Source organism: Megalobrama amblycephala, linkage group LG8, assembly GCF_018812025.1.
Source record: "Megalobrama amblycephala isolate DHTTF-2021 linkage group LG8, ASM1881202v1, whole genome shotgun sequence".
NCBI lineage: Eukaryota > Metazoa > Chordata > Actinopteri > Cypriniformes > Xenocyprididae > Megalobrama > Megalobrama amblycephala.
The window spans coordinates 7,961,084-7,987,162 of NC_063051.1; the positions used below are offsets into that span (position 1 = coordinate 7,961,084).

A 26,079-nucleotide genomic window follows, 5' to 3' on the forward strand; every position below is an offset into this window, starting at 1 on the left:
TTTTAGAGTAAATGGTTAAAAAAATGTTTGTTCATGTTTGTTATGCAGTTATTCAAAGGTAACGTCAAATCTATAGGTTGTGCAAAGAGGAATAACACATCACAATCAATCACCACCAATTAACTTCTATTACATACTTAAACAGTAAAACCAATTCTATGGCATGTAGAAATATCAAACAGTCACTGACTTTTTTTTTTGTAATCATTAATTACACATAATTTGGAAGTAATATATTTATTTTTTTCTGATAAACATTTATATAAGGTTTCATAACTTTAAAACAAACTAAATATGAAGTTAACATTGCGTTGACATTTTAATGGGTTTTTTTTTTAGTATTTTAATTAAATGAATGTACTATATTTTAGTTTGATAATGTTTTTTTATTTAATATTGTGTATTTATAGGGGATTTTATGGTACTAAATTATATTTATGCTGTAGTTATAATCAAATTTTTTCACTTTATGAGCATACACCTGAAAATGAAATTTCCAACTTAAACCATCATGAATGCTTTAGAGCACAGACTTAATTTTGATCTCTTTTAAAATATAACACTTGGCAAATTATTAATTTTTATATGAAAATTATTATTTTTATATGAAAATAATTTTTATATGAAATATATATTTTCAAAAATACTTTTTACTCTAAAACTGCAAGAAAAAGCCATAAATCTGTTGTGTTGTGTTCCAAATTTGAGCATGATATCTCAAAAAATTAGCTTTCAGTAAGATTTTGTTTGGCCGCAGTATCAAGAGTTTTCACTAGATGAAATTCGTCTCCCAATGCAGTCAATTTTGACCGTGAGGTGCACAAGTGTGACTTTTTTTCAGGACCATTTAACCTTTTCAAATCATGTTTTTTTATGTGTGTGTGTTCACAAAGCAAGTGCCAAAACCTTTACCAAGTTTCGTACCATTCTGATGAAGTAAAAAACTAAAACAAAACGTAAAATCTTTTAGTCGAGAATAACCGAATAGCACCAGAGGGTTAAATGATTTACACTTTAAGCTACACAAGACTACTCCTGGTAGTCTTTGTCAGACTTTCCTTATGCTGATTGTATAGTACAGTAATGGAAATCATCGAGTATTTTACATTTCTTCTAAGATCAGGCTCAATTGGTAGATTTTCTTTTTCTGACTTGTGAACTGAATAGAAAGCCATGGTCTGGGGGTGAATAAAAGTCAGAAGATTCATCCACGGGTTCCACTTTAACAGGCAGCTCAGCTTCAGACTTTATTTCAGCCTTCTGAGGAACATCTTCCATCTTTACAATGATGTTCTCGCAAATTGTAATCTGCATGGGTGGCAGAGCAATGAAGCTCTGAAGAACATCCTCTCGTGATGTGCGGGGCTCCACTGTGAGCACTGATCTGATCACCTCATCTTCAATGTTTGCCTCCACAACATTTCCCGTTTCTGGTTTAAGTTCCAGGTGACCGCTGATCTTCATTATGATGGCTGAGCTTTTATAATGCATGTTGCATGAGAAACAATATACAGTGGGGCTTGATGACACGTCGCTGAGTTTATGTGAACGAGGACAAATGAAGATATTCTTAATGTTTGCACCAATGATGTCACATTTGATAGTTTCTGTTGGCACTTCAACAGCAAACGCTGTACCTTGAGATGGGATGTTGACAATCTGTGTGTTTTTGGTAGTTGAAAGGGATGTTTTGCCCATGAACTTTCCCACAGAGACGTTTGTGATGTTGTACCATTCTCCAACAGTAATGTTGTGTTCACACCAGACCGTTAGACTCATGTAGCCTGTAGTATCTGCTACAGTGTACTTAGTTCTTGGAAGATACCGTCCATCCCACACAAAACTGTTTCCCTTGAGCACCTCTGGATAATCTTTGCATTGATGTTGACCTGTGCAATATGCAGAAAACAAGCAGATGCATCTGCAGTGACATGACACTCATTTTTTGGGGTCTGGAGTAATTAAAAAATACACTCAAATGTCCATTTATCGAAAAATGACTTGAATAAACCTCAGAAATGAATTAAAATTAAATACAAATTTTAAATAGTAAACAAATATCTAGGTGCATGGAATAACTGTCTCAAGATTGTAAAATAATATAATATTTTTGTACTTCAATGTAATCTTTTATAATTGGGTAACACTTACAATTAATTACCTTGGTAACCTAATTAGCTACCTTGAACTAATAATGAACTGCACTTCTACAGCATTTCTTAATCTTTGTTAATGTTAATTTCAACATTTACTAATACTTATACAAAATCTTGTTAACATTAGTTATGCACTGTGAACTAACATGAACAAACAATGAACAATTGTATTTTGATCAACTGTCATTAACGAACATTAGTAAATACAGTAACAAATGTATTGCTCATGGTTATTCATATTAGTTAATACATTAACTAATGTTTAACTAATGAACCCAAAGTGTTACCTATAATTGTTTCTTTAAATAATCAGTAAAGCAGTTTTAGAATATTATTAATATATTGAAAACATTTGTCCACCAAATCTAAGTTAAAAATGATTTGTAATTAGAATATATTACTTTTTTTAAAACACTCTTAATCAGTCTACAGTTACTTTTTTATCGATACCATGATTACTTAATATTCACAGTATATTTATTCAGAATTCATTGATTCACCCTAATTATTCTTTTTTATCTTTTAAATTTTCTTTTCTAAAGCCTTTTGCTCAAAAAGTCTTCCAGTTTTGTGGAATTGCACACACAAGAACGGCCACTAAAGTCAGGCGACTATAATTACATGGAAAATCAAGTCCACACAATTTTAAAATCACTTATTTCTTCTCATTTTAAATTTATAAGATTTAATTCATTATTAACTTTTCATCAATTTATGAACCCCCTGCAGTTCCTTCCCTAACCCTCATGTAATATTTCATGAACTTCATGTTGTTGATAAAAAATCATTTTTCTTTTTCTTTGTATTTTTGATCAATATGGTACAATATGGTGACAGCAATAATGAAACTACCTACCCTCTTTGATTTTGTATCTGAGTTTAGGAGTTCAGACAGTTGTACACCTTGTGATCTAGGAGACAAGCTGTTTTCAAACGCTTCTCCTAGGTCACGAATGCAGGACATTGTGGAGCTGTGTGTGTAAAACACGTCCATTTTTCTGCTGGGCTCCACAGATGGCTGTAATATGACATCCTCTAGTGTAACTAGGCTCCTGTACAAAGGTTTTGATGTTTTAGAATCAGAATCAGAAAGAGCTTTATTGCCAGGTTTACACATACTAGGAATTTGTTTTAGTGACAGAAGCTCCACAGTGCAACAGAGTGACAGCAACAAGACAAGACAGAGAATAAAAGAATAATATACAAATATACAAGATAGATAAAGTGCAAAGTGCAAAAATAGGGTGGTTGAATAAAACTGTATGTTGCTCATTAAAACACCACAGTGCCTGTATATGGTGATATGGCCTTTTAGAAACTTTAGGAAAGTAGGATGCCTTTATTTTTGTGTGTGAAGGCTTACCGGGTGGTTTCAGCATTGTGGAAGTTGATGTGATCTTCTGCTCTGAAGGCCACAACTTTGCTATTTTCACCTTCGTGTTGAAGAATAGCATCAAAATATGGTGCTTTGGTGTCTTTTATGGGGCTCACGTCACAAAGGAAACCCTTGACCTGACTCCTTAATTTTTTGGCTTGACTTTGTTCTGCCATGTCTGATCACATGAATAACAGATGTTAACTAGTTACTTTTCAAAGTTAAATCAGAACAGTTGACATTACAAACAACAAACACTTAAAATATATCTCAGCTGACCAGACATGATTACATAATGTTTAATTGTAACATTTTATATTAGTGCTGTCAAATTGATCGATTAATCACATCAAACATAAAAGTTTGTGTGTATATATATATATATATATATATATATATATACACACACACACACACACACACACACACACACACACACACACACACACACACACATTCACTGTAGAAATGAATTGTTGCTTTGACTTAAAAAAGTAAGTTACCTGGTTGCCTTAAAATTTCACTGAACAGATTGAGATTCACATTGAGTTTACTGAAATTAAAAATTTGAGTTAATACAATGAAGGTGATTGATTTAATCAACAGGAACTCAAAATATTATGTTATCTGGATTGTTATCCAAGTTGATTTGACAAAAAGAAAAAAATGTTGTGATAAATCATAAAATATTTTTTACAGTGTATGTATTACATACATTCTTTTATGTTTTTATGTTAGATGTAATTAATCGTGATTAATCGATTTGACAGCACTATTATACTCTTAAAAATAAAGGTTCCAAGAGGGGGTTTTCACAGCAATGCCACAGTGAAATTATTAAAAACAAAACAATATTTTCTTAGTTTGAAGAACATTTGAAAAATCTAAAGAACCTTTTTCTGATAAAGAAACTTTTGTGCAGTTGAAACGTTCCATGGAAGTCAAAGGTTCTTTATTGAACCATCAATGCCAATAAACAACCTTTATTTTTAGGAGTGTATATATACACACACACACACACACTGAACTAAATTTATATATATAACTACTGAACTAAATTTTATTAAAAATTTTCTTTCCGTGTCCTTACCAACAATTATGAGTTGTTCCCTATAAATGGTGTTTAAGAGGTACAGGCTCCTTATCACTGTCACCCGAACCACAGACACGCCTGCAAACACATTGATAACAACTGACTCAAAAACACCTCTGCATTAGAAAAAAATTCAAATTTAGCTTATAAAAACATGAGTATCGTGTACAGTATCATCCATACTGAACCACTATTATCACTTTTTTTATTTCTTTCTCTTGAAAAAAAGTACTGTGGTGGCACCACAAAATGGTTTTGGAATCGGGTGGCAATGGTTCTATCAAAAATACTATGATACTGATAATTACCATATTCATTTATCATATGTTATATCTTTTTGTTTGTGCTGTGCATTATGAAGCCCATGAAGCAGCTTATTCAGATCACAGCAACCATTTTCTCATCTGGTGAACCATTTCTCAGATTAATGGATTTGTTTCACTGAAAACAACTGGTGAAAAAGATTTCAATACAAGTATACTACTAAGTTAGATATATAATTATGTAAAAGAATAGCAGAGAATATGCTTACCTGTACTCACGTCTCTTAAGTCGTAAACATTAAGACTGGACTTTGCCCTTCAGATGAAATAAACTGAAACTAATAAATTGGAACACCTGAATTCAATGATTTGGAGGGGTGTCCCAATACATTTGCCAATATAGTGTGTGTATATATAAATATATATATATATATATATATATATATATATATATATATATATATACACACACACTATATTGGCAAAAGTATTGGGACACCCCTCCAAATCATTGAATTCAGGTGTTCCAATCACTTCCATGGCCACAGGTGTATAAAATCAAGCACCTAGGCATGCAGACTGCTTCTACAAACATTAGTGAAAGAATGGGTCGCTCTCAGGAGCTCAGTGAATTCAAGCTTGGTACCGTGATTGGTTGCCACCTGTGCAATAAGTCCATTCGTGAAATTTGCTCACTACTAAATATTCAACAGTCAACTGTTAGTGGTATCATAACAAAGTGGAAGCAATTGGGAACAACAGCAACTCAGCCATGAAGTGGTAGGCCACGTAAAATCACAGAGCGGGGTCAGTGCATGCTGAGGCACACAGTGCGCAGAAGTCGCCAACTTTCTGCAGAGTCAATAGCTACAGACCTCCAAACTTTGTGTGGCCTTCAGATTAGCTCAAGAACAGACATTTTGGACAATTTCATGTTCCCAACTTTGTGGGAAAAAAGCAAGGCCCTTTCCTGTTCCAACATGACTGCGTACCAGTGCACAAAGCAAGGTCCATAAAGAATGTATGAGCGAGTTTGGTGTGGAGGAACTTGACTGGCCTGCAGACAGTCCTGACCTCAACCTGACAGAAAACCTTTGGGATGAATTAGAGCGGAGACTGAGAGCCAGGCCTTCTCGCCAACATCACTGCCTGTCCTCACAAATGCGCTTCTTGAACAATGGTCAAAAATTCCCATAAACACACTCCTAAAACTTGTGGAAAGCCTTCCCAGAAGAGTTGAGGCTGTTATAGCTGTGGATTAAGAATGGGATGTCATTAAAGTTCATGTGCACGTAAAGGCAGGCGTCCCAAAACTTTTGTCAATATAGTGTATATATTTATGCAAAAACTGAAAAGATGCAGTGTGTAAATTTTAGCGGCATCTAGCGGTGAGGTTGCGAACTGCAACTAACGGTGCGCACCCCTCCCTTTCGGAGAAGCTACGGTGGCCGTCTGGCCGACATGTCGTCGTCTGAGAGAGCAGAGAGTATAGCTTGTGTGAAGCAATGAGGTTTCTTCTTCTAACAAAGAACGGTCTCTGCTTCTAATAAACCAGATGACTACTACTACTACTTTGTGCATTTTCAATGTAATGACGATGCAAACTGCCTCTAAAAACACGAATGATTTAGAGGAACAGCAACATAGTGACTAAACTCGCTCTGTACAGTGTTTGTCTGTTTAGGCTGCTGTAGAAACATGGCGGCGCATAATGACGACTTGACATGGAGGGGGACCCGCGATGTATGAGATAGAAATGGCTCATTCTAAGCCAAGGTAATAAAAACACAATAGTTTATTATGTAAGGTTTTATGCACCACTGAAAACATAGTTATGTATATTATAATGCATTTCTGTCAATAGATCCTCCTAAATTTTACACATTGCACCTTGAAAACAAAAATATCAATAAATACTATAATAGTAAATTATTAATACTAAAAAAATAACATTTTAGCTATAATATTTTTATTATCCCAGTTTGTTTTACAAAAATGTATTGATACTAGATCATTTACTGAGACGAGTAATATACAGTTTACACACACACACACACACACACACACACACACACACACATTTATTTCGAGGCAAGTAAGAGTCTGCAAATATAAACAATAAACTATTGTTTTGTAGGAGATACCCAATAAGAAAGTTAGTTTCGATACTTTCTCCACGCCTCCCGGCAGACACGAAGAATAAAACCGCAGTGCAGACGCATGTGATGATCATATGACCGCCTGAGATTCATCATGGCTCGCGTGCTGCTCTTTTATCTGTTTACGCTGTCGGGTGTTTTCGCCGGACGGTATTTTAATGAGAAGCAGCCCTGCTACAGACCCCAGCCGAGCAGAAACCTACAAGGAGTAAAGTATGACAGACCATCATTTTTCTAAACTTTATAAAACTCATCTATATGTGTACATTTATATCCGTGAGTAGTGTAAGAAATCCGACACTAGGGTGGTGTCTTAAAATCTAGTGAGCTGCCTATCTAGACAGCAGTTTTGGGTAGGCTATCTTATGTTTGTTCCGTGTAATACACCTACTGACCTAGCCTCTGAGTGCTAAACATACTTTAAACATGTAAGTTACGTGTAGGTTTTAATATGTTAAGTTTTACTTCTTCTTTTAAAACCTGTTCTAAAAGTAACTATAAATATAGCGTTAAAATAATGGTTATTTTCTGTTCTGGGTCTGTAAGTTTGGAAGCAAAAATAAATGTTTTACGTAATCTCATGCTGAGAAATATAAAAAACATTGTGAAGTTATTTCCTGTAACAGTGTTTTTATGCTAATGTATTTCCTGTTGTGCTTGACCTATAGTTAGTTGATTTAATATTGTGCTCTGGCATCTGTTAGCCTATATATTTTCCTTATTAAATCATCCTGGCGACCTATTTTTGACCCAGGGTTTGAAAACCTGTTTTAGATATTAGCCAAGCTTAGCTTTGTACGGAAGAGGATTAGGGCCAAGCAATAATAAAAAAAATAAAACCATCTCGAGATTAAAGTCATTAAATTACGAGAAAAAAACTCTTTAAATTTCAAGAAAAAAGTCGAGATAAAATGTTGAGAATAAAGTCATTAAATTATGAGAAAAAAGTCGTTAAATTATGAGAACAAATTCGTAATTTAACGAATTTGTTCTCGTAATTTAACGATTTTTTTCTCATAATTTAATGACTTTATTCTCAACATTTTATCTCGACTTTTTTCTCGAAATTTAACAACATTTTTCTCATAATTTAACGAATTTGTTCTCGTAATTTAACGAATTTTTTCTCATAATTTAATGACTTTATTCTCAACATTTTATCTCGACTTTTTTCTCGAAATTTAACAACATTTTTCTCATAATTTAACGAATTTGTTCTCGTAATTTAACGACTTTTTTTCTCGAAATTGAACGAGTTTTTTTCTCGTAATTTAACGAGTTTATTCTCAACATTTTATCTCAACATTTTTCTCGAAATTTAACAACTTTAATCTCGAGATGGTTTTATTTTTTTTATTATTGCTTGGCCCTAATCCTCTTCCGTAGGCTTTGGTACATTATTATGGTATTATTATTATTTTATCCCGGCTCATATGGGCTATGTTTGCAATAACTACTACTTTTACTATTTTTGTCATATAAAATATGTGAATTTTCTGCTAAAATGTGCAGTATTGACCACAGCATACTATATCCCACAATGCAATGCACTCAAATTGACTTTTGATTTCCAGTATAATGCATGAATCAGTTTTCCCATTATTTGGTCATCTCATTGAATTTTTTGGCTCAATTGTCGCCCAGTGTACTACAGGCGGCTCACGTCATGGCAATTCGTCACATGAAATTATTAAGAGAAAAACACAGCAGAGTGGTGAAAAGGTAGCCATCATGAGACCGTTTGACACCTGTTTCTTTTATAATTATAATTGTCATGCGCTCAAGGTTCATTTCCCATTTTTGATTGTTAACTGAAGAACAGATGGCCTGTGTTGTGCATGAGGGTTTTTTTGCTGGAATTTTCTATATGGCCCCTTGCTGCTTGCTGTGAATGCCCTTTCAGTGTTTTTGTGGTCAGTGAAGAGTATACTGTAAATGTAGATGGTTGTTGAAAAACTTTTTCTTGTGTTCTTCAGAACTGGACCACGTCCCTATGAATATATGAATTTAAAAAACCTCCCCAAAGCATGGGACTGGAGAAACATTGACGGCGTCAACTACGTCAGCACCACACGCAACCAACACATACCCCAGTACTGCGGCTCATGCTGGGCACACGGAAGTACTAGTGCTTTCGCAGGTGAGGGAAAATGTTGTTAAAAATGTTAAGGGGTGGTTCAACCAGGTGTGTGTGTGTGTGTGAATCACAAGAGGTTAAAGAAGGGGTGCAACCAAAAATTGATTGGAGAAAAGGTGCAGCACTCACTCTAGAGGAATAAACTGGAACTTTATTTGTTAAAAAACGGGTACGTTTACATTTCGGCTTCGTCAGACATTAAAGGGTTAGTTCACCCAAAAATGAAAATTCTGTCATTAATTACTCACCCTCATGTCGTTTCACACCCGTAAGACCTTCGTTCATCTTCAGAACACAAATTAAGATATTTTTGATGGCTTAGTGAGGTCTCCATTTACAGCAAGATAATTAACACTTTCAATGCCCAGAAAGCTACTAAAGACATATTTAAAACAGTTCATGTGACTACAGTGGATCAACCTTAATGTTATGAAGAGATGAGAATACTTTTTGTGCGCCAAAAAATCAAAATAAAAACTTTATTTACCAATATCTAGTGATGAGCGATTTCAAAAGCCTCACTGAGCCATCGGATTTTATCAAAAATATCTTAATTTGTGTTCCGAAGATGAACGAAGGTCTTACGGGTGTGGAATGACATAAGGATGAGTAATTAATGACAGAAATGTAATTTTTGGGTGAACTAACCCTTTAAGGCCATGAGGATGGCTGTTACCTGTTTTTAACTGATTAAGTTCCTGTGAATCACAAAGGGAAGTATTTAGCAAAATGTCCTGGCTGTTTTTCCCATAAAAAAGAATCACATGGGATTCACATGAGGGTGAGTAATTGACGATTTTTGAGGAACCACAGAACATCACCTGCCTCTTCTCAGCAACATTCAGGCAAATGGCAGAATGACGTTTCTCTAGGTTGATAGTACAGAAAATCATAAGGTTGTTTAATCATTAACAATGTAATGGCCTGGATCTGTCACATGCAGTTATGACATTTGTCTTTTTTTTCTTTTCTGTCTACCACCTGACTCTCATGTGATCTGCTGTTATGACTAAAAGGTGTTTTTTTTTCCTGGTTTTTGCATGTTTGAGATCAACCAACTCAGCATATTTGTGAACATGCCACTTCCTTTTAATGAAGCTTTACTGACACTTTCCACAAAATCGTGTGAAGTACATGTTATATGAACTATTACATATTTATCTCTTTTGTACAGAGCACCACACATGGAAAGCAGGGGGAAAAATTTATTGAATTCAGAATTCATTCCCTCACTTTATTAATTTGTTCCCTTGTTTTAGTAAATTGTGGCCATGAATTAAAGGATTAGTTCACTTTCAAATAATATTTTCCTGATAATTTACTCACCCCCATGTCATCCAAGATGTTCATGTCTTTCTTTCGCCAGTCGAAAAGAAATTAAGGTTTTTGATGAAAACATTCCAGGATTATTCTCCTTATAGTGGACTTCAATAGAGCCCAAACAGTCAAAATGACGCCATATGTCCTACGCCTTCCCTGTTCTACTTACAGAATGAACGCAGCACCAGTTCTGTTTTTTTCCATAAGTTGAATAGGGAAGGCGTAGGACATACAGCATAAGCTTTTTGAAGAATACGGAAAGCACATGCAAGGCGATCATTTGTGTTTATAAAGCATATACAGTTGTATTTTTTTTTTTTTCTAAAATGACCGATCGTTTCGCTAGATAAGACCCTTATTCTTCGTCTGGTATCGTTTAAAGCCCTTTGAAGCTGCACTGAAACGGTCATTTTGACTGTTTGGGCTCCATTGAAGTCCACTATAAGGAGAATAATCCTGGAATGTTTATCAAAAACCTTTATTTCTTTTCGACTGAAGAAATAAAGACATGAACATTTTGTATGACATGGGGGTGAATAAATTATCAGGAAAAATTCTTTTGAAAGTTAACTAATCCTTTAAATTTGGATAATTAAAAAAAAAAAAATTTTTTTTTTTTTTTTTTTACTGTCCCTTTGTTGTAAAAGAAAAAAATGCTAAAATTCCTGTTTTTTTTTTGTTGTTGTTGTTTTTTTTTTGTCTTTTTTGTCTTTTTTGTCAGGCAATGTGACTTATTTTTAATTTTTTTTATTTTAGATCGTATCAACATCAAGCGGAAAGCGGCGTGGCCATCTGCCTATCTCTCTGTCCAGAACGTGATTGACTGTGGCGACGCAGGTTCCTGCGAAGGTGGAGATCATTCTGGCGTGTGGCAATATGCAAACACTAATGGCATTCCTGATGAAACCTGCAACAACTATCAGGCCAAGGATCAGGGTAAGAAAGTTGTCCGGTGGCGCATCTTACTTGATTGGATATGCAGTCATTGCTTGCAGTTCTAATTTAATGCGCATATCTGTTTTTTTCTTTCAGACTGTAACACCTTTAATCAGTGTGGAACCTGCACAACCTTTGGCGTGTGCAATGTTGTAAAGAACTACACTCTCTGGAAAGTTGGAGACTATGGCTCAGTCAGTGGACTGGACAAGATGAAAGCTGAGATCTACTCTGGCGGACCCATCAGGTATACAGACTGGATCTGAAAGATTAGGTCTTATGTTTGTACCAATGTTTAGAGGTTTTTGACGCTCTTTGCCTTTGTAGTTGCGGGATCATGGCGACAGAAAAGCTTGATGCGTACACTGGTGGCTTGTATTCGGAGTACGTACAGGATCCCGGTATAAACCACATCGTATCTGTTGCTGGTTGGGGCGTTGATGAGAGTGGAGTGGAGTACTGGGTCGTCCGTAATTCTTGGGGAGAGCCATGGGTAAGCGAAACCTGAAAAGGTGTGCTGGTGAATCCCTACACTCAAACTGAGATGTTGAATGTATGTTCTGCTCTTTTGTTATTTAGGGAGAGAAAGGCTGGCTCAGAATAGTCACCAGTGCGTACAAGGGCGGCAGTGGGAGCACGTACAATCTCGCCATCGAAGAGGACTGCATGTACGGAGACCCCATTCTACCAAAGAACTACCTGTAGATCCCTGTGACATGTTTTACATAGAGAGAGTGCAGTCTTCAATTAGTCCAAACTTGTCAAATTGTAGAGGGCATTTGAATCCAGGGCAGGAATGATTTTCTTATGCTGCACAGATCAGTTTTTTTAAATAGTTTTTAATGAAAATCTCAGGAAAGATTTATCAGAAATTGTACAGATTTGTTCTTGTATTTCTTCCTTTTTAAGGGTTTTCTACCCCACTTAATGAACACAAAGGGAAAAGCGATCCATTGTTGTTGTTTTTTTATACTAGGACATTTCACATTTTTAGGTTATGTTTTAAATTGCCAGATGATCGTTTAATGACTCGTGTGCTGATACGTGCCTAGGTTTTGGGGTTTGCTATGGCATACCAAAAGCAAAAGTAGAGTTTTCTTCTCTTTTTGATGGGGATTTTGCTTTAACGCATCTGTCAAACTGTCAACATGTGAAGCCATGGCTAGGTTCACTGCACTGTTTTCAATCACACTCAATAAAAGTCTTATCAGGTTTTACTCCTTGTTGTTATTTTAATTCTGTTATTATTGTATTACTTTTAAACTGAGTGGTACATCAGGTGAAATTACCAACATCTAAACTGTGTCTGCATTCATTGCCAGTTACAGCAACCAAGGACCACACCTTTAGTTTTAAGAAATGCTTTGGACCTCCGATTCAAGATTAGAATCTGAATCTGATGAGAACTTTAAATTGCAATAGCCCTTTATTATTTTCTTTTTTGTAAGTCGAGTTAAGAAATGTTTTAAAGAAACATACAACAGTAAAGCTGCCCCTCAAAGTAACATCATTTACCTTAAATTAAATATGGTATGTACCTTTACATACCATATTTAATAAAAAGACGTCACGCAGCACGCTGTCATACAGAAGTAAACAGAACACGGAGGACATTAAAGTAAATTATTACGCATTTATTTATTGTGTGATCTGCTGTGGAGCCCAGGATGCAAAAAAAAGAGAGCAGAGTTTTTTAAATATTTGATGTTTTGCTTGTATATAGAGCTGTCACTGTAATACTTGTGAGCTCTGACACATCACTGTCCTTCACGGACTACCTTTCGCAACTGTCTTAACTTCTGGCATGTAAAATCTTTGAATTGAGTCACTCTAGTTCGACATTCGTGGAGTGACATAAAAGTCGCATGAATTCTGATATGACTGTTCAGACTGAGGTCACGCTGCCAAACATCAGACCTGTATCAGATTTAGGACCACATATGGAAGTGACCCAAATCAGAATCAAAAAGATCAGACTCCATGTGGTTTGTGCTGTTCACACTCTGAGATCTGAGTCACATATGAGAAGAAAAATCGGATTTGGGCCACATTTACCTGCAGTCTGAATGTATAGTCTTCTCTTTTGTGACATATCCGAGTGAAACGGCTTCTTAAACAAGAAAAAAAAATGTAGGATGAGACTTGATTTTGTCCATGGAGAATTGACTTGATTGTTGTGGTTTAATATTGCTACGATCTAATTTTGATTCAAGATTATTTTTAAATAATTGTGCGCACAGATAAATAATGTATAATAAATACTACAATATTCCATAAACAAAAATGGTCCATTTTGATTTCAAGGTGACTTTAATAAAAAATTATTTCAATATACAAAAATGAAAACCAATATCACAACTTGTTTCAAAGCAAATCAGAGGCTCTAAGAGTTATGACCTCAATGCACACATTCAAAGTTCAGCGTTCACGTCAATATTTTCTTTGTAAGGGTCGACACAAAAGTTATGTACACTGAAATTGGCTGTCCGTCCATGAAGAGTGCTCCGCTCTGAGTAGATCCTTTTCAAACGTCCCACCAATTTCTAATGTGGTATTAGTTCATCATGATAAAGTTGGATTTGCAGTGAGCTACAATGCAAAATTGGAGATTAATAAGCAAGTACTGCAGGTATAAATCTGCATAATTCTGAATTGCATGCATGATTCCTCTAGATCAGTTTCTGGAGGGCCACCGTCCAGCAGAGTTTAGCTCCAACCATAGTTAAACATCTGAACCAGCGAATCAAGGTCTTCAGAGTCACTAGAAACTTTCAAGCAGGTGTTTTAAGGCTGGTTGGAGCTACACTCTGCAGGACAGGAGCAGAGTTTGACACATGTGCTCTTGATGAAATGATGCCCCTTTGACTCTTTCCCCACCATTGACAATCCATGTTTTCACAGTTATATGATAGGGGGCGCTATTACGCATCTTCTGAAAGAGTACAGAATCTCTGGATCAAATCACAAGCGAAGATAAACTAGAAACAAGTGATAGAAGCATTGCTTATGCACATGTAAAATAACGTGATCGTGAAACATTAAACAGCATATAAATCAATAACATTACTGAATGAAATGTCGAACCGATGGAGACGTATAGGACTGTGAAGCTTTTGGGGCTGTTGATGGACTTGATCTACTCAATCTATGTTTTGATTATTGTTCTGAATCCGATCTGGATGAAGTCTTTGACAAAAATTCCATTTTGTCACCTTTTTGTTTAAAATGTTGCTTTTTTTAATGAAACCCACACAACAAGTGTTGATAAAAAAATTCATGAAGCTACAATTTTTCTTTTTCTTTCTTTTGATATGTTGCATCATGTTGAGATGTTTATACAACTAAATATTCTGGGAGCCATTAAAATTTTCTAGCAACTTTTTTTTTAAAAACGCTGGCGGGGAAAGAGTTAAAAGATACTTCCTCCAAACAAACAAACAAACAAAAAAAAAATATATAATTCATGATTCACTCAAATCTCACAAATCATTTTTTTGTTTTAAAAACAACTGTGGACAACTCACCAATGAACTCAGCTACAGGGTCATGTTCTCCCTCAGTGCGGATTGTTCCCGCTATGCTGTCGTTCTCTAGGATAGGCAAAAATAGCTGGACAAAGTCTGAGGTATATGGAGGCGTTATCACATCTAGAACCTGTCCAAAATGAAAGAGGGACAAGAAGACTTCAGAGAACCAAGCACAGAATGAAGTCATTATTAAGAAATGACCTGCGCTTCACCTCTGTAACAAAATATCTGATGAGTGAAATATCTGTGTTGAGCTTCTCCAGACATCTGCGGATGTAGCTGACCACTGGAAGAACGTAACCTCGACTCAATAGGTGAACCATACGGTCCAATAAGGTCTTCTTGAGCTCCAGCTAAAACAACACATTTGAGCACATTTGAATTTGGGCACTGGAGGTGGAAATAAAAATGCACTGATTTTTTGTTTTTTACAGTCTGTCTCTTACGAACCTGCTCCATGACATCAAGCTGCGAGTGCTCTGTCTCAAACAGTTTGATGAGCAACTGCAACACCTGAGGATGGAGGAGCGGATGGCATGTGCTGATCTGAGAATTAAAGACAAATGTTTATTCTTAAAATATGGTGAATCAGCATCTTCATAATAGGTTGGGTAGTGACCAGTTGGTATCTTGTTGGTATGTATGATTAAACCTAAATATAATAGTTTGACATGGAGGTTCAGGTTACCTCATCCAGCAGTGCTAGATGGACAGGAGTGTGGTCCGTCTGTAACTGGAAGTAACGAGGCTCAGACACCGTCCAGTCGACCCACTTCAGCACTCCCATAGCTACCACTGAAAACCTGCACTCAAATACAGAAATATCATCTGTTAAATGTTATATGTAAACTACCGCTCAAAGGTTTGGGGTCAGTGAGATTTTTTTTTTAAACAAATTAATACTTTTGTTCAGCAGAGACACATGAACTTAATCAAAAGTGACAGTAAAGACATTTATATTATTACAAAAGATTTATATTTTAAGTAAATGCTGTTATTTTTAACTTTCTATTCATCCTTACCCTAAGAATTCTGGAAAGAAAAAAAGAAAAAGGATGTTGGTTTCCACAAAAATATTAAGCAGCATTACTGGCAGCATATAATCAGCATATTAGAATGATTTCTGAAATATCATGTGACTCCAAAGTAATGATGCTGAACATTCAGCTTTGCATCACAGGAATATATTACATCTTAAACTAGATGAGTAAAGTTTGATGACAAACTTGGATGTTGGCTTGACAAAGCCAGGTCTGAAAGTTTAAAATAACTTTGAACAGCTTTAAGTTTAAAGGTTTTACTCAGAGAAAGTGAAAAATGTTACTAGCATGTTGCTAGCATGATTTAACATGTTGCTGACATTAATTAACATGCTGCTAACATGATTTAACGCTGTGCTAGCATGAAATAGCATTTTGCTATCATGTTTTAGCACGTCGATGGTATGAATTAGCATGTTTTACACTCCATTACGATGAATTAGCATGTTGCTATCATGTTTTAACACACTGTAAGCATGAATTAGTTTTAACAAAATATTATGTACACTTCCCATATGCAGACAATATCAAATGCTGTCCCATTTATTTTGTCCAAATGACAGCACTGAAGGTCACAGGTGCAGTTACACTGTGCAAAAATCCTCCATCTGAGGAGATTATACAGCTTGCACTGAGTTTTATGTGCATGAGCATTAAAGATAAATGTGTTTGTTCATACCTTATGCACTGGTATAATGTGCTGAGTTCTGCTACTAGCTCAGTAGCTCCCTTGTTCTCATTGCAGCAGAGATTATGAACCGTCTCAATGGCCTTTGAGGTGGACTTCAGCTCATCCTTATTTATATTCACACGCTTGTTCTAGAAATAACAGTCAGTTTATGTAATCCACCACAACATTTCCTGGAAAACAAATGGCCTGACAAATATGTTTTTAAATACATGTGTTAAGTCTGTATTTATTACACACCTTTTTCCAAGTTTCCACAACACTAGCAGCGTACGCTAAGATGTGGATGTATTTGTGCTTGTGGTCCTGGTTGATTTTAGCTCCGGGTTTAAATAGCGATTGCATAAACAGATCCAAGAAGGCAGGAACTCGGATCTACATGGTGAGAAGAGCAGTTTAGTTAACATCGTTTTAGTCAATACACTTTTCTGTAGGTTTTTGTTAAGCTACGAACAAAATGTTAGGAAATATGGTACATTTGTGTGCATTTTCATAACTTAGCTTAGTTCACCCAAAAATGAAAATTCTGTCATTATTTACTCACCCTCATGTCGCTCCAAATCCTTAAGACTTACATTCAATGAAGATGTTTTTAATGAAATCTAATATATTCCTGTCCCTCCATTGAAAAGCTATTCAGCCAAAAAGCTTCAAAACGTTCATAAAGAGATCGTAAAAGAAATCCATATGAATCGAGCAGTTTATTTCCAAGTCTTCAGATTCAGACAAAATTGCTTTATATGATGAACAGAGTTCATTTCTTTTAATTTCTTTTTAATCAGCAAGCATACAAATTTGGTAAATGAAAGCTCAAGCATGCTTGCTTGACTACCAAGTATGGTTGAGCCTCTGTTTACCATATTTGAGTGCTCTATGTATGGTAACTGATCAATGTTTATATGTGAATATAAGCCTAAATTAAATCTGCTCATCATGTAAAGTGATCACATCTTTTCAAAAGACTTGGAATAAACTGCCTGATTCATATAGATTTCTTTACAATCGCTTCATGAACGTTTTGAAGCATCAGAGTTTTGGGTGAATAGGCTTTCAATAGAGGGACAGAAATCCATTAGAAATATCTTCAAATGAGAACAAAAGTCTTATGGGTTTGGAATGACATGAAAGTAACTGATGACAGAATTTTCATTTTTGTATGAACTAACTCTTTAAATAAGAATATACAATGGGTTAGAAGTATTAAGGATTCCTTTATTAAGGATTAGCTTTCTAATAAACCTGGTATTGTGTACTACAAATATTGTTGGCTTATGTTCCTCTGTAGTAAGTCACTTTGGAAAAAAGCATAAATGTAAATGTAGATTCTGACCAGCTCTACAGGAGGTGGATCCATGCTACTGAACATCTTGAATAGGACTGTGATGTCAGCTGGGTTCAGAGCCCCTTTGGACAGCATGGCACCAAGAGCCTGGCATGCACGTGGGTATGCAGCAGCTGTACCCAGTGCTAATGTGATCTGACTGGCATCATGCCCCCTAGACACAGCAAACAAATCAAGAACATGCTTATTATTAATTAGAAGATCATTAAGGAGGATCAAACAACTTTTGCTACACAAATGCACCTCTCATGGGCATATTTCTGTACTTCCTGTCCAATTCGCCGCATTGCAGAGCCGCCCTGCTCCTCCTGAGCGAGGATGGACATCATCGCCTGAGCAAACAAGTATGTGTGCTCACCATGACACACCATCTTCTGCTCAAAACACACACAAGAATGAGATCTGATTAGAAGAATACAATCATAAACATATTCAGTGGCCTCAAAAACAGTTTGCAGTGCTCACAGCGAATTCAGGCAGATTTTTCTCCAGGTTCTGTTCTCCGCCATCCAGTAGTGTGGCGAGAGACGTTCGTAGGACTCTGGAGAAGACCTCCAACTGTTGGCAGGCTGTGGACACACTTGTGATCTCTCCTTGGTATCCTGCATCTGAAATCAACTGCGCACAACATACACAAACAAGACATGTTTTACCACTAATTCCACTTCATCTTTGACTCACTTCAGCTCATTTCTCTTTACCTTAACAGTGAAGTTGAGCATCAGACAGTCTGGATGAGCCTCAGCCAGTTTGTAGAACAGATCTCTCCATGTTGTGTGTGCTATCATCTGCTCCAGCCATGCTGGTGTCTTAACAGAGATGAACACTGCGTTCATTAGCCTGAACAACTCAATTAAAAGCTGCGATGGAACGGAAGCAGCCACAAATGTTTTTTTCAGTATTGTGACGTACATCTATGAGTAATTGATATTAATAATAAAAAAAAGTAGGCTGACTCATGCATCGGTTGTTGATTGGATTTTGAGATGTGGCTGTTATTGAATCATTCACAATAAAATCCATAAGATGCATTTACAAATTAGATATCAAGAATTTTCAGTTCCTGTCATCTTTATTTTGAACAAATTGTGAACATTGCTATAACACTCTATAACCATATTTAAGCAAGACAAATTGCATCTTTGTAAATGTCTTAAAAGGAAAAAAAGTACAAATACAACTACTTAAACTTTTACTATGAATTGAAAGGGAAAATCAAAACAAATACAGTAATAATATCGCTACAAATTAAGAAAAAAATTGAATAAATGTCATTAACAGAATCCTACAATGAATATGAACATACACACACACACACACACACACACATATATACATACATATACATATATATATATATATATATATATATATATATACAGTACAGTCCAAAAGTTTGGAACCACTAAGATTTTTAATGTTTTTAAAAGAAGTTTCGTCTGCTCACCAAGGCTACATTTATTTAATTAAAAATACAGTAAAAAACTGTAATATTGTGAAATATTATTACAATTTAAAATAACTGTTTTCTATTTGAATATATTTCACAAAGTAATTTATTCCTGTGATGCAAAGCTGAATTGTCAGCATCATTACTCCAGTCTTCAGTGTCACATGATCCTTCAGAAATCATTCTAATATGCTGATCTGCTGCTCAAGAAACATTTAATGTGTACAATTGTACAAAATATTTGTGTACAATATTTTTTTCAGGATTATTTGATGAATAGAAAGTTCAAAAGAACAGTGTTTATCTGAAATCTAATCTTTTGTAACATTATAAATGTCTTTACTGCCAATTTTTTGATTGATTTAATGCATCCTTGCTGAATAAAAGTATTAATTTCTTTAATTTCTTTTCAAAAAAATAAAAATAAAAATTCTTACTGACCCCAAACTTTTGAACGGTAGTGTATAATGCTACAGAAGCTTTGTATTTCAGATAAATGCTGTTCTTTTGAACTTTCTATTCATCAAGGAATCCTGAAAAAAAAAGTACACAACTGTTTTCAACATTGAAAATAATCATAAATGTTTATTGAGCAGCAAATCAGCATATTAGAATGATTTCTGAAGGATCATGTGACACTGAAGACTGGAGTAACGATGCTGAAAATTCAGCTTTGCATCACAGGAATAAATTACTTTGTCAAATATATTTAAATAGTACACAGTTATTTTAAATTGTAATAATATTTCACAATATTACTGTTTTTTACTGTATTTTTAATTAAATAAATGTAGCCTTGGTGAGCAGACGAAACTTCTTTTAAAAACATTAAAAATCTTAGTGGTTCCAAACTTTTGGACTGTACTGTATGTGTGTATATATATATATATATATATATATATATATATATAAAACATTTACTTTCATAATATTTTATAATTTATTAATATGCAACTTATTTTTATAAACTAAAAAACTCTCACCTCTCCCTCAACAGTGAAAATAGAATCAGCTTTCTGAGGGTCAAAGTGTTTGATCAATAGACTCTTTAAATGATTCTCTACACGCTCCTGTACTTGCGCGGGCTCCACACCTGCAAAGGAGACACACAGCCATTTTATAATAGGTGACTCTCAAACTGTCATTCACACTGTTTATATACTGTTTTTCAATCTGCTACTTTTTTCGCACCTTAACGGTGAACATCATCTGTAACCATGGTGACAGTCACGCCCAATCAAAAACCGAGTTCATCCGTTAATTTTTCTACAGCGGCGAGGAGTCGCTCAAAGACAACATAACTGACGAAAGCAGATCCACTGGACAAAACTGACTGGATTTAAAACCTTTAGATGACACACAGCTTATATCGACGTCTCAGTAAGTTGCCGAAAGCACACATGAAACACTCGAGAGACAAGAGCGCGGCCCTCGCGCACTGTATGACGTGTGCTAGTTGTACTAACGTTAAATATTTATTCAAATTGTCCAGTATGGTCCCATTCACATAGCAGGGGTTCGCCAAAAATTTGTTTGTGAGTCGTTAAAGTTCACATTTTAAAGTCCCCCTGAAATCAAAATGTACGTTTTTTAGCTTTTAGTATATAATTCACATTTAGGATATATACGCATTCAAAACGTACAGTCTCTCACTTCCGCTGAAATTGATCACGGATTTTCATGACATCACCTCGCATTTCAGCTTCTCATCAAATCCTCTGTCCAATCAAATGCCCTCTAGAATCTGAAGTCCCGCCCCCTCCTACACTATTAACAGCGGCTGAAGCTGCGGCTGAAATCGGTCATTTGTTCACACATTTTCTGGTTTCTACAAGGTGAATGGCACATAGTGCACCACAGTCTGCTCTGGCCCAGACCACAGAGCGAATCATATCCGCGAGTCGGCTCAGACCACGAAAGGTATCGGACCCATTTGAATTCTGCACAGAATGCTGTATTTTAAAGTGATATACAGGAGATTAGGAGGATAAATGGAGAGATATTAAAAGGAAACAGAGGTTTTACTGAGTAACGGCTCTGGCCGAGCTGTGATATAAACAAAACGCTATAGACCCTTTTCACAGACTGTGATGATGCATTTTAACGGTCATTAATATCGTAAATCCTGCAAAGTTTTTTATATTTTCTTTTTTTTTTTTTTTTTTTTAAACATATGTACATTTATAACACTATACTTAGTATTATATTACCTTTGCATCAAATTACGAAAAACTAGTTAACGCTGTTATGAGGGTGTTTCTAATACAGCAGCTATGGGAGTGACCTAAAAATTACATATTTCTCTCTTCTGACTGCCGTTATCAATTGCTCTCTATTTTTTTCCTCTTTTTGAAAGTTGTGAAAACATATTGTGGAGTTTTTCTTTTGCCATTTGAGCAAATGGAAACAAAAAACATATTTAATGTATTCTCTCATTAACCGCTATAAAATTTTACCCAACTATTACGACTTACGCTTCTGAGAAACCCGGAAATGTGAAAAGGGTCTATTAGCTATTTAAAAAAAGGGGCGGGGCTGTCACCCTGTCTTCCTGTTTCAGTTGAAATTATGTCAACACATTGATTAATACTGCGTGTTCCAAGACACTTTAAGTGGGCCTTTAAGTTTGGTTATCACTCTTGTTAATAACCAAACTGTGTGTGAATGCAAAGAATCCAAATTCCGGACTGACAACGTGTGAAGTAGTCATGCAGTAGGAGTGAAGAAATTCAAGTATAAATGCATTTATATAGAATAATTGGGGAACATATTCACTGACCCATCTGGATGAGCCATTCCGCCAGTAGATTGACCGTCTGTGCAACAGCAGAGTAGTTCTCTGAGAGCAGCTGGATCACATGCTCAGGTGAACCACCTGCCTGGAAATACCTGCACAGACAGGGACACAAATACACCTGCACTCACCAACGGGACATCTGGCAAAGTTTTATCCATAGGTGTAAAGTTTTTGAGTAAATGTAATTAGTTACTGTACTTAAGTATCTTTTTGGCTACTTTGTAGTTGTACTGAGTATCAAAGATAATGGCAACTTTTACTCACTATTTGACTACATTTGAGAGCAAGTAAATTTACTTTTTACTCCAATACAATTGTGATGAGTTATTCAATTACACATTACATTTTTAATGGCACCTAACTTTTTCTGAAGCAGTTTATTTCTGCTATAAAGAAGCAATATCGTTATCTAAGTTCATTGACGGTACTATGTCTTGTGCATTTTGCCTTTACTCACCCAAACTTGTCAACAAGGCTACTTTACGTGAATGTGAGTGCATTAGCTGGTAATTGTGAATCGCTGATGTTTGGTTTATGAGATGAGGTCATGACTGCAGCCGGTGATGAGGCTCAAACCAGCACATTCAGTGCAAGTAGACTTTGACTTTTTAATTTTACTTAACATTTTTTTTTTACTTATCCGCTCTATTGACAAGATCTTTTTGATGGATATTGGTTTAGTTATGGCCTTTTTGAGCACTTGAGCTTAACTGAGACTGTCGAACTTGATTTATTGCAATATTGAGGTGTTCAGTTTTATTTTGATTTTAGAAAATAAACATGATTTCTCATCTTACAAATCAACTGTTTCTTATTTTCACTGGCAGTCTCTCAGGACTGGTGCATCTTTTAGCCGACATTCAGCACAAGTAAAATACTTAAGTACTGTTAAAATCAGATACTCTAAGACTTTTACTGAAGTCGTATTGGAATTGGTGGCTTGTAACTTGTAATTTTCACTGTAAGGTATCCGTACTTTTACTCAAGTATGGTTTTCAGGTACTCTTTACACCTCTGGTTTAATCCATAGTAATCACCCTCTCTCCATTTGGCTGACTTACGTTTTTAGGGTGTTAAACACAGTGGGCTCCATTATGTAGTCTCTGCTGGAGAATTTTTGCAGACACTCCTCCTGAACTTTTCCATCAGCCTCAGCATCCGCGTATCCATCCTCCTGAGCGATAGGAAAGGGGGAAACTGTTAAGCATCCTTTAGTGGCAAAATCAAATTGAAGATATTTAACGAGACTTTAATGGTTCATGTGTGCATATTTACAATCCAACGTTTTAACTATCGTTACTAAAATATGACATTTATTCATCTAGCTTACTATTATGTGTTTAGGGGTTTCTGCAACAGCACTATAAGTTTTTTTTTTTTTTTTTTTTTTTTTGGACGGTACCATGTAAAACCACGTTTTTGTTCATGTACCTTGTTGTATTTGGTATCATGATAGAGTCGTACCACGTTATTATTTAACTATACTGGAGTTCCATACATGGTATACGAATATGGTAAACATGATGGTAACGTTACAACCACAGTACTTTTTGTAGGGGAAATGTATGAAAAATGATGTTGATGTTGGTGTGGCTAAACTAACTTACCATGCTGCCATCTTGAGCCTCCCATTCTCCAACATTGCCGTAATATTCTTCGTCCATGGAGAGAAATAAACGTTATTATTTTATACAGAAAAGCGTCTGTTTACAAAACACGTACGAGAACACCGAACGGCGCGTGTATAAGACGTAACTTAATTTGAAAACGGAATAGAGCGCTCCCTGCTGGGCTGGCGGAAACTACACACTGCGATAAGAACAAGCGACTAATGGGAGGTACTAAATAATAATAAATAATACTCTTATTTTTTTTTTTTACAACATACAATATCACAATATACAATATTTTTAATACAACATCAATCAATGTCATTATTAAAACGTAAATATTGCCAAATCCACTGTTGAAGCGGCACTAGACCGGCCTTGTCACGTGATATTTGTGACTTTTTTCAACGCTGTTTATGCTGGACCAAGTTCGGCCTTTAGTACTGGTTAAGGAATTTTTTTTTATTTTAAAAAATAGAGATTGCTGAAGCAGATTTCAGATTATTTAAATGTATGCAATTGATATATGTAAACGGTTATTTATACTTATCCATGTTTAAATGTCACCAATAAGACAAAAAAAAAATATATATGGATTTCCTCGAGCGCCCTCTGGAGGAAAACGTTGTTAAACAAAAGTTATTTGCTTGTATCGTGTGCCGCCCAATGGGAGTGTTGTGAACTCCTGTCAGAAGAGCCATTTTGAGCAGCGCTGTTTCAAATCATCCTGAACACACAAACCACTGGAAACTTTATCCAAAAGTTAAGTTTAGAGCCAGATATTATACACTCTGTGTTTATGGCATCGAGCAACTTTAGGCGGGATTACTCTATAAACTGTATCCTGTATGCTAATTTTTAGAAATACTCAAACAAGATAAATCCTAAAATATTAATTAAATTGGATTTTTATGGGTTTATATAATAGATTATTATTGTGAATGGTGTTGATATTTTTGAAGAAAAAAGGCTAAGTTAACTTGAAAGATGTTATATTACTGTTTCATATGTACAATTCTTCACAGTCATATCAGATGTAGTTGATATTTCTCCAGCAGATGGCTCCGAATGTGAGTGTTGAGAAACACATCCAGTCCAGTAGGTGTCTCTGCAGTCCATGTCGAGTTAAGAGTGGCAAAGACAGAATATAAGGCACTAAATAACCTACACTGTTGTCATCAAACTGATTTAGATCTAAAAACAATAACAACATTGGGTAACACCTAATATTAAGGTGTCCGTGTAACAGTGTAATTATACATTTAAGTACTAAGTAATCATAATTAACTACATGTTCTTAATAGGGTGAATTCAGTTTGATTGGGACACTTTTTCCCCAAGTCATCTCAATGGAAAAAAGTGTCACCCTGAATTCACCCTATAGTGTTGGGGTTTGACTTGGGGTCAGTTGCATGTAATTATATGCACAATTTATAGTTATTACTACAGTAACTACATGTAACAAGGACACTGTAAAATAAGGAGAATGTGATTTCACCAAGTACAACATGTTCCTGGATCAACAACTTTGTTGATCCTAGAACATTCCAATCAACCAATCAGATTTGAGGGACAAGTTTAATGTTTATGTCAAGTTTAGGCTTGCAACCAGGGTTAGGTGCTTCTACATCAGTGTTATTCACACCTATCTTTCCCCTCTGATTTTAGGGATAAGTTATGGGTAGGATTAGGTTAAGGGATAGGAATAGGGTTAAGACTAAATTTTCAGACAGGAATGTTGTTCCAGGATCAACAAAATATGTTGATCCAGGAACGTGTCTTACTTGGCAAAATCACAGTGACTGTAAAATAAAGTGTTACCCAACCTTGTCTTTAAACAGCATGGAAATGTGTGTCATGAACTCAAGATATGTATAGGCCCTTATTACTTCTAATGATTATTAACATTACTATTATTTTAAAACAATAATAATAACAACTGGCAGTGGCTAAAACAATAATAACTGGCAATGGCTCAAACAACCCCAAATCTTCTGTCAAGAATAATTTTGTTCCGGTTGAAGAACTTAAGATGATTCATTTTATTTTAATGATGTTTGCAAAATGCTAAATAAAACGAGTTTAGGCTGGAAATACTGTAAAATCTAATTCTTACAAGATAAGCAGAAAATCTAAATAAAACATTCATGGGTTGCATTTGCCTGTAAACTTAATACTATTAGCGT

General features: G+C 35.5%; 3 protein-coding genes across 3 annotated transcripts; 1 reads left to right on the forward strand and 2 right to left on the reverse strand.

The window, feature by feature from the left end:
* Positions 1-952: 952 nt before the first annotated feature.
* si:dkey-249d8.1 lies at positions 953-5,310 on the reverse strand. The gene is made up of 4 exons (XM_048199033.1): positions 4,622-5,310; positions 3,520-3,709; positions 3,013-3,208; positions 953-1,889 (listed from the first exon to the last, which is right to left on the reverse strand). Exons 2-4 carry the CDS (start codon positions 3,705-3,707, stop codon positions 1,797-1,799), a joined length of 477 nt encoding a protein of 158 aa, XP_048054990.1. The 5' UTR covers positions 3,708-3,709; positions 4,622-5,310; the 3' UTR covers positions 953-1,796.
* Positions 5,311-7,098: 1,788 nt separating this feature from the next.
* On the forward strand, positions 7,099-12,656 carry ctsz (cathepsin Z). The gene is made up of 6 exons (XM_048199035.1): positions 7,099-7,259; positions 9,023-9,186; positions 11,260-11,439; positions 11,536-11,686; positions 11,767-11,932; positions 12,019-12,656. The coding sequence occupies exons 1-6, from the start codon at positions 7,141-7,143 to the stop codon at positions 12,142-12,144; spliced, it is 906 nt and encodes a 301-aa protein (XP_048054992.1). The 5' UTR covers positions 7,099-7,140; the 3' UTR covers positions 12,145-12,656.
* A 1,074-nt stretch (positions 12,657-13,730) lies between these two features.
* Positions 13,731-24,083, reverse strand: nelfcd (negative elongation factor complex member C/D). The gene is made up of 15 exons (XM_048199034.1): positions 23,891-24,083; positions 23,345-23,457; positions 22,266-22,375; positions 20,470-20,579; positions 18,738-18,845; positions 18,502-18,654; positions 18,280-18,410; positions 18,025-18,190; positions 16,935-17,069; positions 16,686-16,825; positions 15,655-15,769; positions 15,417-15,512; positions 15,179-15,319; positions 14,964-15,093; positions 13,731-14,028 (listed from the first exon to the last, which is right to left on the reverse strand). The coding sequence occupies exons 1-15, from the start codon at positions 23,945-23,947 to the stop codon at positions 13,994-13,996; spliced, it is 1,740 nt and encodes a 579-aa protein (XP_048054991.1). The 5' UTR covers positions 23,948-24,083; the 3' UTR covers positions 13,731-13,993.
* Positions 24,084-26,079: the final 1,996 nt, after the last annotated feature.

Coding starts and splice junctions, on each gene's coding strand:
- si:dkey-249d8.1 (XM_048199033.1), bottom strand. CDS start 3,707: ATGGCAGAACAAAGTCAAGCCAAAAAATTAAGGAGTCAGGTCAAGGGT. Junction 3,209..3,519: donor CACAATGCTGAAACCACCCG/GTAAGCCTTCAC, acceptor ACCTTTGTACAG/GAGCCTAGTTACACTAGAGG. Junction 1,890..3,012: donor CAGATACAAAATCAAAGAGG/GTAGGTAGTTTC, acceptor CATATTGCACAG/GTCAACATCAATGCAAAGAT.
- ctsz (XM_048199035.1), top strand. CDS start 7,141: ATGGCTCGCGTGCTGCTCTTTTATCTGTTTACGCTGTCGGGTGTTTTC. Junction 7,260..9,022: donor AGAAACCTACAAGGAGTAAA/GTATGACAGACC, acceptor TGTGTTCTTCAG/AACTGGACCACGTCCCTATG. Junction 11,440..11,535: donor CTATCAGGCCAAGGATCAGG/GTAAGAAAGTTG, acceptor TTTTTCTTTCAG/ACTGTAACACCTTTAATCAG.
- nelfcd (XM_048199034.1), bottom strand. CDS start 23,947: ATGGACGAAGAATATTACGGCAATGTTGGAGAATGGGAGGCTCAAGAT. Junction 15,513..15,654: donor ATCTAGCACTGCTGGATGAG/GTAACCTGAACC, acceptor TTTAATTCTCAG/ATCAGCACATGCCATCCGCT. Junction 14,029..14,963: donor CCCTGTAGCTGAGTTCATTG/GTGAGTTGTCCA, acceptor TTTGCATTGTAG/CTCACTGCAAATCCAACTTT.